General features: G+C 43.6%; 1 protein-coding gene across 1 annotated transcript in view; it reads left to right on the plus strand.

The window, feature by feature from the left end:
* Nucleotides 1-18,583, plus strand: part of Vps13d (vacuolar protein sorting 13 homolog D) — a 237,077-nt gene that overhangs the window by 19,790 nt on the left and 198,704 nt on the right. Inside the window, exons 7-17 of the mRNA XM_042695737.1 lie at nucleotides 1,309-1,413; nucleotides 4,556-4,726; nucleotides 6,128-6,228; nucleotides 7,022-7,190; nucleotides 9,328-9,429; nucleotides 9,773-9,974; nucleotides 12,459-12,638; nucleotides 13,906-14,036; nucleotides 15,494-15,569; nucleotides 16,212-16,382; nucleotides 17,315-17,445. Coding sequence (XP_042551671.1) covers nucleotides 1,309-1,413; nucleotides 4,556-4,726; nucleotides 6,128-6,228; nucleotides 7,022-7,190; nucleotides 9,328-9,429; nucleotides 9,773-9,974; nucleotides 12,459-12,638; nucleotides 13,906-14,036; nucleotides 15,494-15,569; nucleotides 16,212-16,382; nucleotides 17,315-17,445 — 1,539 coding nt within the window. The remainder of the gene's footprint in view (nucleotides 1-1,308; nucleotides 1,414-4,555; nucleotides 4,727-6,127; nucleotides 6,229-7,021; nucleotides 7,191-9,327; nucleotides 9,430-9,772; nucleotides 9,975-12,458; nucleotides 12,639-13,905; nucleotides 14,037-15,493; nucleotides 15,570-16,211; nucleotides 16,383-17,314; nucleotides 17,446-18,583) is intronic.

Here is an 18,583-nt window from a genome sequence, read left to right on the forward strand (position 1 = left end):
TATTCAGGAGGCTGAGATCTGAGGATCCTGGTTCTAAGCCAGCTTGGGCAGAAAAGGTCCCATGAGACTCTTTTTATTTTTTTTGGGTCTGGTCGTGGAGCCTGAACTCTGGGCCTGGGCGCTGTCCCTCAGCTCTTCAGCTCAAGGCTAGCACTCTACCACTTGAGCCACAGCACCACCTCCGGCGTTTTTCTTTTTGCTTATGGGGTGCTGAGGAATCGAACCCAGGGCCTCATGCATGCAAGGCAAGCGCTCTACCATTGAGCCACTTCCCAGCCCCTCCATGAGACTCTTATCTCCAACTAACCACTCAAAAACCTGAAGTGGCAGCGAGACTCAAATTGGTAGAGCACTAACCTTGAGCTAGAGAGCTCAGAGACAGTGCCCAGGCCCTGACTTTAAGCCCTACAACCAACAAAATAAATAAAACATTCAAACATCAGCTTCCTTTCCCCAGTGTACTTGTTGCCAGGGTCTGCTGTAATACATTGCTGTAAGTTGGATGAATTAAAACAACTTGGTTCATTCTCTAGTTTCAGTTCCTTCTGACGGCCCCAAGGAGAAGCTGATCTCTCTCTCTCTCTCCTGTGGTTATTGGAAACTTTGGTGTTCCTGTGCAGTAGATACATTACCACCATCTCTGGCTCTGTCTTCACATGGCCTTTCTAGGTCTTTTCTTCTTATAAGGCATTGATCATTGGATTAGAATTTATACTCATGGAATGTGGCCTCATTTTCACTTGGTTATATCTACAAAGACTCTGTTTTCAATTAAGGACCCATTCACAGCTTCTGGGTGGGCAGGACTTATTGTGGAGGACAGGAGGCAGGAATAGAATACTATCCAACCTAATATCCTGAGGAACATTCCAAACTACTTTTCTCACTACTTAAGTAACTCCCCAGTCCAAATACTTACGCATGCATTTGCACCAGCAGTACTATCCTGTACTAAGGCTGTTGTCACACAGATCTGCTAACCATCCTCTGAAGACAGGAGGCCTTTGTGTCAGCCCAGTCCTTTCCCATGCAGGGCTTATGTGAAGCTTGCATGTGTTTTGACATGATCTGCACAGTGACATTTTTGTCCTTTATATTCTTGTGTTGCTCCTATGCTATTGAAGTGAATTGTTTTCATATTTATATTCCCTGCTGGTTAGATTTTTAAAATATGAGCAAAACCATGTTTTAATTCAGTTTTACCAAGTGCCTGACACATGATATTTCACACATAGTTCATTGGAAGAGTGCATATATTCAAGACTGAAGACAATCATCCTCTTTTCTCTCCTGTCTTTCCTATCTCAGGTACAGAAATTAATGCGGAAAAAGCAATTAGATGTGGCAGAGTTCAGCATCTACTGGGATGTCGATTGCACTTTATTGGGGGATTTGCCTCAGGCAGAGTTACAGGTATGGTTGGGGCCAAGGCTTTTGCAAGAGTGCCCTGTAGCACATTGATGTGGATTGCCACCTTGCTGGTTGTCTCCTGAAGTGGGTCCTGTCTCCCTCCTTTTCCAGACCAGTATCTGCTCTCAAGAGTCTTTTCTTCATGGTTTTGTTGTGTCTAGAACTTGGAAAAATACTGTGTGTGTATATGTTATTTTTTTTCTACTCAAAGTTATGCTTTTAAGGTTTGTCTATGATGCTAGTTTATGGCTTTTCTTTTGTATATATGTATGTATGTGTGTGTGAGTGCACTCACGCACATGTGCCAGTCTTAGGGCTTGAACTCAGAGTCTAGGTGCTGTCCCTGAGCTTTTTTTTTTTTCTCTCAAGGCTAGTGCTCTACCAGTTGGGCCATAGCTCTACTTCTGGCTTTCTTTTTTGGTGCTTAATTGGAGATAGTCTCACTGACTATCTGCCCAGGCTGGCTTTGAACTGTGATCCTCAGATCTGAGCCACTGAGTAGCCAGGATTATAGGAGTGAGCCTCTTGCACCTGGCTAGTTCATTACTTCTTAATACTATGTAGCATTCCACTTATAGTTTATAATAATAGTTATTCATTTTCTTTTTCCTTTTTTTTTTTTTTTGGTCATGGGGCTTGAACTCTGGGCCTGGGCACTGTCCCTCAGTTCTTCAGCTTAAGGCTAGCACTCTACCACTTGAGCCACAGTGCCACTTCTGGTTTTCTGGTGGTTTATTGGAGATAAGAGTTTCATGGCCTTTCCTGCCCGGGCTGGCTTTGAACCATGATCCTTAGATCTCAACTTCCTGAGTAGCTAGGATTATAGGCATGAGCCTCCAGTACCTGGCAACATTTATCCATTTTTTTTGACCACCATATATAAAGAATCTAGATTTTAAATAGAGGGACAGATCTGGTTCTTTTTTTTTTTGGTTGGTTGTTCAGTTTGAACTCTGGGCCTGGGCACTGTCCCTCAGCTCTTCAGCTCAAGGCTAGTGCTCACCCACTTGAGCCACAGAGCCACTTCTGGCTTTTTCTGCATATGTGGTGCCGAGGAATTGAAGCCAGGGCCTCATGCATGCAAGGGAAGCACTCACCACTGAGCCACCTTCCCAGCCCCTGATCTGGTTCTTGAAGAGACCTCTTCTGTCTTATTTTATGATAAAAGTCACTTCTAGTGGAATTCCTTTAAGAGCTATTTAGAAAGTTATGAGTTACGGGGCTGGGAAGGTGGCTCAGTGGTAGAGCTCTTGCCTTGCAAACCTGAGGCCCTAGGTTCGATTCCTCAGCACCATATAAGCAAAAAGAAAAAAGCCGGAAGTGGCGCTGTGGCTCAAGTGGTAGAGCGCTAGCCTTGAGCTGAAGAGCTGAGGGACAGCGCCCAGGCCCAGAGTTCAGGCCCCATGACCGGACCCAAAAAAAAAAAAAAAAGAAAGTTATGAGTTAGTTGTAAATTTCTTTTTGTGAAGGGTAGCAGTGCTTAGTTTAATCATTTGGTAAAAGAATTATAGGTGTTGCCAGGTGTGGGTAGCTCATGCTTGTAATCCTAGCTACTTAAGAGGCTGAGATCTGAGGATCACAGTTCACTGCCAGCCTGGGCAAGAATGTCCCTGAGACTCTTATCTCCAATAAACCACCAGAAAACCGGAAGTGGCGCTATGGCTCAAGGGTAGAGCGTTTGCCTTGAGCTGAAGAGCTGAGAGACAGTGCCCAGGCCCAGAGTTCAAGCCCCACGACCGACCAAAAAAAAAAAAAAAAGAATTATAGGTATTTAAGTGAAATGCAGAAAATAGATGCACTTTTTTCAAAACTCTATACAAGTTTGTCTTTGGCTTGTATGTAGGCTGTTGTACAGATGCTTTTGGGTTTTAATTTGCTCAAATGAATTCTGGTAATAGTAGAATCTCACATAGCTATTAAAATGTTTTTTGTGATGAATGTATGATAATTTCTTGAAATGCAGTATTAATCATTAAAAAGAAAAAAAAAAGATGAAACAGCTTTTACAGCATTTGTGTAAGAAAACAGAACATTACAGATTTTCCCAAGTACATGCGGAGTGCCTCTGGTGGAGTCCTCAGCAGCTAGTGGGCACAGTGATGATTGATGATTGATTATTGGGGAGGACAAGTGCTTAGCTGAAGATGAGAGTAGGAAAGAGACATTTTGCCTTGGAGATTTGTTTTTAAAATGGCACTAAGGTTTGAATTCAGGGGTTTGCTTTTGTGCTCTACCACTTGAGCCACATCCCCAGGTCAGTTTTGCAATAGTGTGTCATATAAGAGCTTTTGCTTGGGGCTAGTCCTGGACTGTTTTCCTCCTATCTACATTTCCCATGCAGCTGGGATTATAGATGTGTGCTGCCATACTAGCCCCCCACCTTAAATTTTTTTTTTTTTTTGCTGGTCCTGGGGCTTGAACTCAGTGTCTGGTCATTGTCCCTGAGCCTCTTTGTGCTCAAGGCTAGTGATCTACCACTGGAGCCACAGTACCACTTCCAGCTTTTTCTGAGTGGTTTACTGGAGATAAGAGTCTAATTGACTTTGCTGCCCAGGCTGGCTTTGAACCTTGATGATCAGATCTCAACCTCCTGAGTAGCTAGGATTACAAGCATGAGCCACTGGTGCCTGGCTACCTTTAAAAATTTTAAACAATGTGAATACATTATCTATGAAGACATATGAGTAACACTTAAAAAACACTAGAGAGCTTTAGAATGCAATTTTTAAATTTTAATGTTAATTTAAGAAAAATTTTAAAATTTATTTATTTTTTTGCTGGTCCTGGGACTTGAACTCAGGGTCTAGGCTCTTTCCTGAGCTCTTTTTGCTCAAGGCTACCACTGTACCACTTGAGCCACAGCACCACTTCCAACTTTTTCTGTGATAAGAGTCCATGGACTTTTGCTTGCCAGGATGGTTTTGAACCCCATTCCTCAGATCTCAGCCCCTTGACTAGTTAGGATTACAGGTGTGAGCCACCAGTGCCTCGATAGGGTGCAATTTTATTTTTTGCTTCTGATGTAACATGCTGGGGTTAGATGACATTTGCTATTAGGACACAGCTTGTGGCTTAGCTTGTCTGTGTAGAATGATGGGAAGAAAGAAGGCCAGTTGAACAGAGCATATGTTCATGTGACATGCAGGAGGCCATGGCCAGGAGCATGGAGAGTCGCAGTCACCATTACGTCCTAGAGCCTGTGTGTGCATCCGCCCTCTTGAAAAGAAACTGCTCCAAGGAGCCGCTGAGATCCCGGCATACTCCCCGAATTGAATGTGACATTCAGTTAGAGACCATTCCCTTGAAGCTATCTCAGGTACCTCTGGCTCAGGCTCCTGCCAGACCCCTCCCTGCAGGGAGTGAAATGTTAATGGCGGTCTGTCTACTTAGTGGTGTCCTTAGCAGGAAAGCACGTGCTGGGGACCTTTATATTAGTTGCAAAACACCTTCCCTCCTTCCCTCCCTCCCTCCTTCCCTCCCTCTGACCCTCCTCCTCCCTTTCTTTCTCTGTTGTCTCTCTCTCTTTCTGTCTGCCCCCACTCCCTCCCTCCCTCCCTCCCTCCCTCCCTCCCTCCCTCCTTCCTTCCTTCCTTCCTTCCTTCCTTCCTTCCTTCCTTCCTTCCTTCCTTCCTTCCTTCCTGACTTCCTTCCCTCCTGATTTCCTTTCCTGTCTTCCTTTCCTGTCTTCCTTTCCTGTCTTCCTTCCTGTCTTCCTTCCTTCCTTCCTGTCTTCCTTTCCTGTCTTCCTTCCTGTCTTCGTTCCTTCCTGTCTTCGTTCCTTCCTGTCTTCCTTCCTTCCTTCCTTCCTTCCTTCCTTCCTTCCTTCCTTCCTTCCTTCCTTCCTTCCTTCCTTCCTTCCTTCCTTCCTTCCTTCCTGTCTTCCTTCCTGTCTTCCTTCCTGTCTTCCATCCTGTCTTCCTTCCTTCCTGTCTTCCTTCCTTCCTGTCTTCCTTCCTTCCTGTCTTCCTTCCTTCCTGTCTTCCTTCCTTCCTTCCTTCCTTCCTTCCTTCCTTCCTTCCTTCCTTCCTTCCTTCCTTCCTTCCCTTTTTTTCCTTTCTTTCTGCCTGTGGGTCCCTGGGCTTGAACTCCAGACCTATTTGCTGTTCCTTCAATTTTATTTGCTTAAGACTAATGTTCTACCACTTGAGCCACAGTTCCACTTCTGGCTTTTTTTTTTTTTTTTTTTGGTCAGTCGTGGGTCGAACTCTGGGCCTGGTTGCTGCCCCTGAGCTCTTTTGCTCAAGGCTAGTACTCTACCAATTGGTCCACAGTGCCACTTCTGGTTTTCTGGTAGTTTATTGGAGATGAGTCTTTCAGATATTTCTGCCCAGGCTGGCTTTGAACTGGGATCCTCAGATCTCAGCCTCCTGAGTAGCTAGGATTACAGCAGTTATAAAACCCACTTTCTGTTTACATAAATTAATGTAATTTCAGATAAATTATTATCAATGAATTATTTTTTTTTATATAGGTCTTAGTGGGTGGTTCTGGGGTTTGGGCTCTGGGCCTGGGCGCTGTCCCTGGGCTATTTTTATTCAAGGCTAGCACTTTACCACTTGAATCACAACACCACATCTGGCCTTTTTTGTGGTTAGTTGGAGATATGAGTTTCATGGACGTCTCAGCCTCCTTAGTAGTTAGGATTGTAGGCCTGAGCTATTGGCTCCTGGCCAAATGTATTATTCTAATCTAGTATCTCTTAATATCTAATATAAAGCTGCAGTACCGGCAAATCATGGAATTCCTCAAGGAGCTGGAGCGGAAGGAGAGGCAGGTGATGTTCCGCAAGTGGAAACCCAAGGTGGCAGTTTCCAAGAAGTAAGGACGTACCTGTGTTGTATGTAAAGCACTCTTTGTAGCACCTTTGTTTTTCGTGGACGGCAAGAGTGTCTCATCACCCTTTACCTGTGATTAGAGATACAGGTTGGCTTAACTTTGGTGCAGTGGGTTACATTTTAAACCACCTGAATGTATTACCTGTGGAACATAGAAATAATGTTTAAGGGCCATAAAATGTCATTGTTGATTTTTATTTATTTCTTTTTTGAGGTACTGAGTTTGAATTCAGGACTTCATATTTTCTAGGCAGATGCTCTACAACTGTACCATGGATCCAGTTCTTTTTTCCCACTGGTTATTTTTGAGATTGGGTCTTGCTTCCTGCCTAGGTGTGTGCCTGGTCTATAATCCTCCAGTTTTTCACTTCCCGACATAGCTGGATGACAGTGTAATCATGCTCAGTTCTTCTATTCAGAGTAGTCTCTCATATTTATTTTCTTTCTTTATTTTTATTTTTTGTATCTCTTTGGCTTTAAACTCAGGAACTGGGCGCAATCCTTGAGCTTTTTCACTCAGGGCTAGTGCTGTACAACTTGGAGCCACAGCACCACTTCCAGTTATCTCCAGTTAACCACCAGAAAAGTGTGGCTCAAAATGTTAGAGTGCTAGTCTTGAGCGAAAAACCTCAGGGACAGTGCCCAGGTCCGAGTTCAAGCCCCACAACCAAACAAAAAAGAAGAAAAGGACAGTGTTATATGGATTGTATTGGACTGATGACCAGAGTGGCTTTATTTTGACAAGTAACACATTGCATTGTTGTGCATGATTTTAGCTGCCGAGAATGGTGGTACTTTGCGCTGAATGCTAATTTGTATGAGATCAGAGAGCAGAGGAAGCGCTGCACCTGGGACTTCTTGTTGCACCGTGCCCGTGATGCTGTATTTTACACTGACAAATATTTCAACAAATTAAAAGGCGGTGTTCTATCTGCAGATGAGAAGGTGAGTGGACTGCTCTGTTTCTTGTTTATATTCAGAGGATAATGTTCTCTCAGAGACGGAAGAAAGTAGGATGTATGAAGAAATAAGTTTAAGCTGCATCTCTTCCCAGGATAGATCTGGTTTTAGTAGAGTGGGAGAATCTTAGAAGAAGGTCATTAGCCTCACCTTGGCCAGAAGCATCCTTCACTGATGCCTGAGGAGAGCCAGGGACAGGGAGGAAAAGATGGCCACAGTGCTGCCAGCCCTTTTTGGCCACACCTCTCTATAGTTATTTGTGCTGGGTATAGAGAGAATTTCCTGTGATTTCCTGTGTCTTTTCAAATTTTGATCCTAGTTCTAACAAAGTTTGTAACTAACCCTGTGAACTTTGGCCTTCATTTTCCCTAATCACAGCTGAATTTGCTGCTCTTGGGTTTTTTTTTTTTGGTCCGGTAGTGGGGCCTGAACTCTGGGCCTGGGCGCTGTCCCTCAGCTCTTCAGCTCAAGGTTAGCGCTCTACCACTTGAGCCACAGTGCCACTTCTGGCTTTTTTCTTTTTGCTTATGTGGTGCTGAGGAATCGAACCCAGGGCCTCAGGCATGCAAGGCAAGCGCTTTACCACTGAGCCACCTTCCCAGCCCTGCTCTTGGGTTTTTGATGATCCAGGTGAAGCAGAACGCTAGCTGCCACATTTGAATTATCTGTGGGCTAGAGACTCCAGAACCACGGAGTCCTTGAGGGGTCCTCCTCGCCCTTGGTGTGTTTGCCTGTCATCTTCTAGGGGTGGCAGGAATTGCTTTGTTCATTGATTTGTTTTTGTCAACATCAGTTTTTGAAGTGGTGCTTTAGGCCATCCATAATATTTGGCTCAGGTAGTATCTGCTAAGGAATCATTTCTTTAGTGGACCCTTCCAGTGGAAAGGAGACAGTACCTTCCCTTCAGGGAAGCCCACACCCACTGTGTGTTAGTATGCAGTAAAGTGCTGCATCCTGTGGGGTCCTCACCTTTCCTGCCAACACCCTGACATCAGTTAATGCCTTTGTCATGTCAGGCATGGTACTGACACAGGGGCCTATGAGAAGGATGGAATCAATTACATAGTAAGAGTGGATAGCCTTCCTTCCTTCCTTCCTCCCTCCCTCCCTCCCTTCCTCCCTTCCTTCCTTTTTTCTTTGCCAGTCCTGGGGCTTGAACTCAGGGCCTGTGCACTGTCTCTGAGCTTCTTTTGCTCAAGGTTGGCACTCTACCACTTGAGCCACAGCTCCATTTCTGGCTTTTTCTGTTTATATGGTAATGAGGAATTGAACCCAGGGCTTCATGCCTGCTAGGCAAGCACTCTACCATTAAGCTATACTCCCAGTCCTTGGATAGTTTCTTAAGGGTACAGACAGAGATGGAAGGAGAGAAAATCTAAATCACCTCTATGATTTACTTACCAAGTAAACATAGTTAACTTTTTTTTTAATGTTAGGATACAAAAACAGTTCCAGATGGCTAGCTCTACTTTTCTAGCTAGTTCTATTACTTTTCTTTTTTTTTTTTTGTCGGTCGTGGGGCTTGAACTCTGGACTTGGGCGCTGTCCCTGCGCTCAAGGTGAGCGCTCTACCACTTGAGCCACAGCGCCACTTCCAGTTCTATTACTTTTCTAACTTGGCAAGTGGCTGGTTATCATTGCTCTTTATTTACTTAACTAGCTTTTTATTAGTGACCACGTCATTGATAATATGCCGTGTGAAACATGAGGGAGCTGGGAAAGGGGTAACTACTGTGTACACTTGGTGCCCTCAGTTTCCCCAGGTATCTGCTCCTCTGATTGAGCTGAGGCAGAGGAAGTACTTAGTGAACAGCATGGGTGCTGTGTTCAGAGTTGGATATTGTGGCAGTGTGTGGACCCACTGATCTGTGGCCTTTCTCCTTGTGTTATTGGAGTTTTAAGGACCAATACAGTCTGTTGAATTACAGGGAAATCTTGTTGTGGACAGCAGCACCAGTCATGGAACTAGCTGTTTATCTTGTTTCTGTGTCTCCATCAGTGAAGTGTCCAGGCAGTTGGCTCCTTGGCTCTGTGTGTGTGTGTGTGTGTGTGTGTGTGTGTCCAGTTCTCAAGAACTGTAATGTCTGCATTCTGTTTGTTTGTTTTGCTTTCACCCAAACAGGAAGAAATCTGTCGGATTGAGGAGGAACAGAGCTTTGAGGAATTGAAGATTCTTCGAGAACTGGTTCATGATCGATTTTATAAGCAGGAAGAACTAGCAGAGGTGAGGAATCCTGAATGCTTCAACTTTGAAAAGTTTCTGTCTGGGCACAGCTTTTTTTGTTGTCGTTGTTGGTCCTGGGGCTTGATCTCAGGAAGTGGGCACTGTCTCTGAGCTTCTTTTTGCTCAAGTCTGGTGTTCTACCACTTGAGCCGCAGTACCACTTCTGGCTTTTTCTGAGTAGTTTATTGGAGCTAAGAGTCTTGTGGACTTTTCTGCACAGGCGGGCTTCGAACTGTGATCCTCAGATCTTAGCTAGGATTAAAAGTGTGAGTCACCAGGACCTGGCCATATCACAGCTTTTACTACTTTCAGGTGCTCACATCTCTCCTTTGTGATTATACAGAGTCTACGGGAGCCTCAGTTTGACTCTCCAGGAACCTCTCCTGGGGACCCTGATGCCAGCGGAGGCAGTGGGATGCTGCAATACCTGCAGTCCTGGTTTCCTGGCTGGGGCGGCTGGTATGGGCAGCAGAGCCCTGAGGGGAAAGCGGTGGAAGGACTGTCTGCTGAGCCCCATGAGCAGTGGATCCCGGAAGAGATCCTGGGTATGCTGGCCTGGGCTTGCCCCTTTGCTATATAGTGGAGGGAGTAGCCCATGGTTGTTTTCAAATTAAACAAAGGAGACATTTAGAAAGCAGTTTGTTTCATGTTCATAGGGGCAGAGAGGAGACATATTTGTAAACATGGAGTTCTGTGAACTCCATTAATAAATAGGAACACTGGCATAGTTTTGGGCAGCTGTTGTCAGCCAATTAAATTTGAGAACGTTCACAAATTTTGAACTCCAAAGCTTGGATTCCAGTCAAGAGGTACTTTTTAAAATTTTAGTAAAGATTTATTTATTAGTATAACAGTTAAAGTAGGGAGAAATGAAAAACATTTCATGTTCTTCATGCAGAAAATAGGAGTTAAACTCAGAATTGCAGTTCTCATCTGTGGCTTTTATACCTTTTATGCTGCAGTCACTTGACTCCTTCAGACAATGGTTTTGGTGAGAGAGGAGTTTATCTGCCTTATTCAGTTTACTTCCCGATTGTAATTTCTGATCTGGCCCTCTTAATACTTGTTAAAAATAATACAATTGCTTTGTCTCATCTGTGTAGCCTGCCTCATTTCCTCCCTAAAATAACTTTGGTCCCTTTTATTCTTAAAAGCGGTGGGTGCAGAAGGGTTGTAGTCCACCTTTGGTAACTGTTCCATGCTGAGAGTAGACTGTTGGCCCTGTATGGAGAAAGGGAGCCAAAAAGTCATTGCTCTGTCTAATTTAGTTGGTGACTTGGGAAGTGCACTTAGCAGGCTGCCATGGTCAGAACCAGAAGATGAGCCAAGACTGGAAGACATCAAGTTATTTTTATTTATTTATTTATTTTTAGTTGGTCATGGGGCTTGAACTCTGGGCTTGGGCGCTATCCCTCAGCTCTTCAGCTCAAGGCAAGCACTCTAGCGCTTGAGCCACTTCTGGTTTTCTAGTGGTTTATTGGAGATAAGAGTTTCATGGACTTTTCTGCCCTGACTGGCTTTGAACTTCGATCCTTAAATCTCAGCCTCCTGAGTAGCTAGGATTACAGGCATGAGCCACCGACGCCCCCGCCCTGGCTCAAGTTATTTTTTTTAACTCAAAGAGAAAGATATACTAGCAAAAATCATTATGTAAAAGTAAACAGTGTTGATATATGCAGTTGAGCTGTGTCTTGTGCCTATATATGATAGAAAAAACTCCAAAGCCTCCAGTGACAGAGATTGTTAACCAGTGATACACTTGCTGACTTAAAGGACCAGTCTTGTCTGGAGTCTGGGAATGATGAGAGAAATTAAACCATGTGGCTGCTCAACTCCAGGCTAAGATTAAAGGTCTGAAGAAGTCCCAGCCATATAAGTAGTAGCCTGAACTTTGGAAGACATTAAAGGAAAATTTCAGACCCTTCTGCAATCCAGCTATTTCAACTTAGTTCTATCATTTTCTTTTTTTTCTTTTTTTCTTTATTTTTTTATTGTAAAAATACTGTACAGAGGGGTTACGATAACATGGGCAAGATAATGAGTACATTTCTTTTTTTTTTTTTTTTAAATTTTATTTTATTTTATTTGAGAACATACTGTACAGAGGGGTTACAATTACATGGGCAGGATAATGCATACATTTCTTACCAAGCATTGCAGCCTCCTCCTTTGTTTACCCTTCACCTCCCTTCCCAGCCTCCCCCCTCCCTCCCACAATGAGTACATTTCTTATCAAGCATTGTAGCCTCCTCCTTTGTTTCCCCTTCCCATCCCTTCCCATCCTCCCCCCAGTTCTATCATTTTCATCTTCCTAGTGAAGTTGCTTTTTACTGTGAAAAAGTAAACAGTGTTTCCTATATGGATAGGCAGTTTTTTTAAAGGATTAACAAAACATTATAAAATATTAGAAAACATTTGCAAATCCTTAAGGACTTTCAGAGTCTATAGATAAAATGTATCTTGTTGTTACATATAGAATGATAGGTTTACCTAAATGTGGATTTCCCAGGGCTGGGGAAGATGACAGCAAGCCTTTAAATTTGAGAGTTTTCTTAGTGTACCTTAGTTTACTGTAGGTGTTCACAGTTAGGTCTGGGTTGTGGAGGTTTTCTTTAAAACTGAGCTGCCCAAAATGATGTCTAGTCACAAAAAGACTATTTAAATTCAGTAAAGTTAAATAAAAGTGAAAGTCCAGTTTTTTCATTGCAATAGCCACATTAGCCATGTGCCATGTGTGCTTAACAGCCTCATAGGGTCAGTAACCACTGTGCCCAGTGACCGTAAGCACAGACTCTCTCTCTATTGGACAGCATTGTCTTGTATTGATTGTATTTTGTTGTACTTTCTGGTTTGATCATAAGTTGACAAGAGTCCTTACAAAACAAGGTCATCTTATGTTAACAAATAGTCTTCCATCGTCTTTAGTGTTCTATCTGTAAGAAGGAATATGGTTCAGAAGCCCCAGGGTAGCAGACTATACTTGCTCTGTTCTTCCACGTTTTCTCTCCAAGTCTGTTCTTGCCTTGCAGGCACCGAGGAGTTTTTTGACCCTACTGCAGATGCATCATGTATGAACACGTACACAAAGCGAGATCACGTCTTTGCCAAACTGAATTTACAACTGCAGCGTGGTACAGTGACTCTGTTACACAAGGAACAAGGAGCTCCTCAGGTGGACGAAAGCGCGTTCATGCAGCTGGAGTTTTCAGGTACTGACAGGAGAAGCTAGCTGCTCCTCCTCTCTGTGCCTGCTTCTATTTGATTCTCCCTCATCTGTCAAAATTATAGTTAGAAAGTTATCCCAAGCCGGGCGCCAGTGGCTCACGCCTGTAATACTAACTACTCAGGAGGCTGAGATCTGAGGATCACGGTTCAAAGCCAGTTCGCCAGCCCGGGCAGGAAAGTTCACGAGACTCTTATTTCCAATACCCCCCCCCCCCCCCCCCCAGAAAACCGGAAGTGGTGCTGTGACTCAAGCAGTAGAGTGCTTGCCTTGAGCTGAAGAGCACAGGGACAGTGCCCAAGCCCAGAGTTCAAGCCCCACGACCTACAAAAAAAAAAAAGAAAGCCCAAACACTCATGCTCCTCTGGACCTTGAGAAAATTCAGGGTTGGCTTCCTGTGAGCCCCTGGTCATAACAGTCATTGACCCACCAGTACGTGAGTTGTTTTTTTTCAAATATGAGTTTGTGTTTGAAGACATTTTTAATATAGAGCTGTTGCTGATTCATTCTTTTGAACTCAGGTCCTACAGCACTGTCACTCCTGTCTGAACAAATCTAATCGAATGCTCCTATGTAAAACTAATCTGTGTATGCACATTATAGCCTCAAGCTTCAACAGTACATTGGCCTGTTTATTTGTCTAGCAGTTCTGTGGTTGGAAACCATGTACATTCTAGGAAAGAGCTCTATCACTGAGCCACACCTCCAGCCCTACACAGTGATTGCAAACGGCAAAATCATGAACAACAAAAAAAAAGCAAGCAAAAATATATAAACCCAGAATTCTAAATAGACCAGCATGACAGCTAACCCATGGGGCAGAGCACTGTCTACTCTGAACTTACTTGAGACTGATTATGTTGAGTGACTCAATAATTTTTTTGACTTGTTCCCTCTTAATGACCAAAAAGTGCCATGAGTCCTGATTTTGGGGTTGGCAAATTTGGAAGGTAAGTAGGCGACTATACCATGGGAGTGTGACTAAATGAGGGTCTACTGTATCTGATTGCTCTTTGTGACTTCGAATTAATGATGTGTAACTAAACATTCAGATGGTGGTGAGGAAATCTCAGTTTTTTTTATTTCATGAAACAGCACTTTTCTTTTTTTGTGCCAATACTGAGGCTTGAGCTCATTGACAGTGCTGTTCCTGAGCTAGTACTCTGTAAATACATTATCTGATGTTTTTAGAAACTTATACATCATGGTCGCATGCCTTCACTCATAACATGGCTCACATTTATCTTTTGTAGATGTAAAACTACTAGCAGAATCTCTTCCTCGAAGAAATTCCTCCTTGCTTTCAGTCCGGCTGGGTGGACTGTTCCTCCGAGACCTGGCCACGGAAGGAACCATGTTTCCTCTTTTGGTCTTCCCTAATCCGGTGTGTATTGTATTGTGGCCAGCATCTGTGCGTTTAGTGAACAGTGTGTTGTAGGTAGACAAAGTGTAATATTAACCTGATTTATTCTGATATGTGATCATCTTGAGGCAGACAGGCTGGGACTAGATACCTTCTTAAATTTGTTGGAGAACAAATGTTAATGAGGTCTGTGGCTTTGCCTCTTCCCTACCTATGTTGAAGTTACCATGGAATAGTTGGATCTGTTTTGAAAGAAAATGCTGTAAGCACCATGTTTTTGCATTTCAAGGTCAATGTCTGAATATCTTTTCTATCAGTCAATTTTATTCATTTTGACCTGTAGGCATTGTCAGGGGATAATTTAATTCTTTTTTTTTTTCTCCCTGTGCTGGGGATTGAATTCAGGAGCCTCGTGCTTGCTAGGCTGGCACTCCACCAGTTGAGTGACATCCCCAGTGTCATTGATAAATGGAACTAACTTTCCCTCCCTCTCTCTTTCCCTCCCTTCCTCCCGTTCTTTCAGATTTACTTTTTTTTGGTACTGGGACTTGAATTCTGGGCCTTGTACTCTCACTGGTTTTTCTGCATAAGACTGATGAATCTACCACTTGAGCTACGCTTCTAGTTCGGGTTTTTAGCTGGTTAGTTGGAGATAAGAGTTTCATAGACTTTTTGCTCTGGCTGTTTTGAGCTGATACCCTTGGAGCTCAGCTTCTAGAGTAGCTAAGATTACTCTCCAAATTTTCTCAGTGTGACTATTTTGTATGTGTATATGTGTATGTTAGTCCTGGGGCTTGAACTCAGGGCCTAGATGCTATCCCTGAGGGTTTTTTTTTTTCCTTAAGGCTAGCACTACCAATTGAGAGCTGTACTTCCAGCTTTTTTGGTGAGTTATTAGAGATGAATCTTATGGACTTTTCTATCTAGGCTGACTTCAAACCTAGATCCTCAGATCTCAGCCTCCTGACTAGCTAGGATTAGAGATGTGAGCCACCAGTGCCTGGCCCTAATCTTTCTCTTACTCTCTTTCTCTTTCTCTCTCTCTCTCTCTTTCTCTGTGTATGTGCATATATGTATGTACATATATATTTGATTGTTGAAGATCTTTAATCTTACTAAGTTGGCTGAAGTATGGTTGAAATGGTCGAATAGTCTTTGACTTTGTCCATAATTATTTTTTAGGGAGATGGGGGATTGTTTAGGAGAGGATGAGAGGGCATTCTTAATGCTTAATTTTCATTTAGCAATTTGTTAGATTTGCTGAGTGCCAAGTAGCATACTGGTCTCTGAGAAGAGAAAGACTTGGTCTTATGAGGTTTGGAAAAAAGCACAAATCTGAATAAGTGTGCAAGTACTCATTAATCTGGTATGAAGTGAGTTTTGGTCCATCCCACACTAAGGGGTAAGAGTGTGTATCTATAGTACACCATCCCCTCTTGCCTTCCCATTGATGGATTTTCTTTTTTAATATTTAACAGCAAAAAGAAGTTGGCAGAGTCTCACAGTCATTTGGTCTCCAAACTACATCTGCAGACAGAAGTGACCAATACCCTGGTAATTTATTCTTTTTTTTTGGTCAGTCGTGGGCCTGGGCGCTGTCCCTGAGCTCTTCTGCTCAAAACTAGTGCTCTACCACTTTGAGCCACAGCGCCACTTCTGGTTTTCTGGTGGTTAATTGGAGATAAGAGTCTCATGGACTTCCCTGCCTGGGCTGGCTTTGAACCTTGATCCTAGATCTCAGTCTCTTGAGTTGTTAGGATTATAGGTGTGAGCCACCTCTGTCCAGCTTATTCTGTGTTCTTAAAGCTCCTTCAAAACACCCTTTTTCCAGATCAGTAATCTTGATCAGTCATAGAAGAGAGTGTTTTCTGCTTTGGGTAAAGTGGTTTGTCTTTGGATCCATGGAGGCAGCCAAGTGCTACTTTTAACCTGTGTATAACTGTGACAGCCTTGCTGGGCCTCTGGGGTGTGTTTTCCATTTTAGAGCAGTACAGTTCAGTAGCCCAGCCTTAATGATTTTTGTTCAAAAGAGCCAAACCTTATTAGACTCTCCATTTTAAAAAGTTGCGTAATTGTGGACTGATTGGAAAACAATTAAGAAAATATCTTTTTTGCAGAATTTCTCACAGCACTGGTAAGAATAAGGTGATTGTTTTTGCTGTGTTCCATTTTTCATTCTACAGTTCTTTCTTTCAGCTGCAGACCCGGACGACCCAGTTTTTGAGATGCTGTATGAGAGAAATCCAGCACACAGTCATTTTGAGAGGCGGTTAAATGTCAGCACGAGGCCTCTGAACATCATCTACAATCCGCAGGCTATTAAAAAAGTAGCAGACTTTTTCTACAAGGGAAAGGTTCATACCTCAGGTTAAATTTTTTGTTTGTTTGATCTTATGTTACTTAAAAAAAATCTTGGCATTTCTGGTACTCTGGACGATGTTATAAAGCATTTGAATGGTTTGAGAATGTAGAGGCCTGCAAGTAGGTGGGCAAGGCTGTCCCTAGAACCTAGGATGCTGTCTTCTCCCGGAGCCATCAGTGTCCTTGTGTCCTTTTAGTGGGCAATATTTCATGCTCTACATTCTATTATGGTGGTGGTTCCTTGGTGAATGGAGGAAGACTACTAAAGGATATCCTTCTAGATCATAGGAACACTGGTCTTTTTTACTTGTTTGGTGCAGCATTTAATACTGCAAAATCCTCAATACCATTGATGCTCCCTTTGTTTTCAAAGAAGATTTGAAATGATAAGTATGGAAAAAATCCTTTATAGACAGACTGAAAGGAATGTTTTCCCAAAGGGGCTTCTCCCAGTCCGGTGACAATGTACTTATTTCCCTGCAATATAACAATGAATTTCTAGTCTTTTGCCCAACAGTGGAGACTTCCTGTAAATAGCAGCATTCCCTGTTAGAATAATGAGGCATTTCCTTCAAAATGCTATTCTTTCTGTTGTAAAAAGTAAGAACTGTCCTTTAGTCCACTCTTGCCTTTTCTTGCTCTGTAAGATTTTCAATTGTAATGGTTTGGAATATTCTGGAAAATGGTTCAAGAACTTTTACTAAATTAGGTCCTGTTCCTCATGTTCCTCTTTGGCCCTGTAGTTGTGCCACCCATCATGCCTCATTCCTGTGCTCTGTATATGCTTGGTCATTTGGGGTCACAGGTGTTTTCCTACTAATTTCTGTTTGTTTATTTATTTCAGCTGTGGTGGGAAGTCTTGGTGAGACTAGCCATGGCAGTGTTTTTGTGCAGAGCTGCTGGAGTCTTCTGATTCTCTCTTTGTTCCAATTTTTCAGGTTTTGGTTATCAATCAGAACTTGAGTTGAGAGTGGCTGAAGCAGCTCGAAAACAGTATAACAAGCTGAAGATGCAGACTAAAGCGGAGATCCGACAAACCTTGGACCGGTTGCTAGTGGGGGACTTCATTGTAAGTGCCTCACTGTCAGGGCCAGGGAAACAGCATTTTCCTGACAAGTTCACTGTCTGCTGTAGCTTTACTTGCCATATCAATAACACCAATTTAGTTGGGCCCCGGTGGCTCATGCCTATAATCCTAGCTACTCAGGAGGCTGAGATCTCAGGATTGCGGTTTAAAGCCAGCCCGGGCAGGAAAAGTCCGTGAAACTCTTACCTCCAATAAACCACCAGAAAACTGGAAGTGGTGCTGTAGCTCAAATGGTAGAGTGCTCGCCTTGAGCTGAAGAGCTGAGGGACAGTGCCCAGGTCCAGAGTTCAAGTCTCACGACCCACCAGAAAAAGAAACAAAAAACAAAAAAAACCCCAACAATTTAGGGAACTAAAAGGAGGACCTCCTTATCAGCTAGATCAGCTAGCATAACATAGAAATACCAGGTCTTTAACACAGAAGGGTTTTTTTTTTTTTGGTGGGTTGTAGGGCCTGAACTCTGGGCCTGGGCACAGTCCCTCAGCTCAAGGCTAGCACTGTACCACTTGAGCCACCGTGCCACTTCCAGCTTTTTTTTCCGCCCCTGCTTATGTGGTGCTCAGGACTTGAACCCAGGGCCTCATGCATGCAAGGCAAGCACTCTACCACTGAGCCACCTTCCCAGCCCCACCACCCCTTTTTTTTTGTAGGTTGTGGGGCTTGAACTCTGGGCCTTGGCACAGTCCCTCAGCTCTTCAGTCAAGGCTAGCACTCTGCCACTTGAGCCACAGTGCCACTTCTGGTTTTCTGGTGGTTAATTGGAGATAAGAGTCTCAAGGGCTGGGGCTGGGAAGGTGGCTCAGTGGTCGAGCGCTTGCCTTGAATGCCTGAGGCCCTGGGTTCAATTCCTCAGCACCACATAAGCAAAAAGAAAAAAGCCGGGAGTGGCGCTGTGGCTCAAGTGGTAGAGCACTAGCCTTGAGCTGAAGAGCTGAGGGACAGTGCCCAGGCCCAGAGTTCAGGCCCCACGACTGGACCGCCCCCCCCAAAAAAAAAAAAAAAAAAAAGAGTCTCACGGGCTGACTTTGATCCGCAATCCTCAGAGCTCAGCCTCCTGAGTAGCTAACCAGCGCCACCAGTGCCTGGCTAACACAGAAGTTTTAATAAAAGAAGTGAATGA

Source organism: Dipodomys spectabilis, unplaced genomic scaffold, assembly GCF_019054845.1.
Source record: "Dipodomys spectabilis isolate Male_0828 unplaced genomic scaffold, ASM1905484v1 ptg000188l, whole genome shotgun sequence".
In the NCBI taxonomy this organism is placed as follows: Eukaryota; Metazoa; Chordata; class Mammalia; order Rodentia; family Heteromyidae; genus Dipodomys; species Dipodomys spectabilis.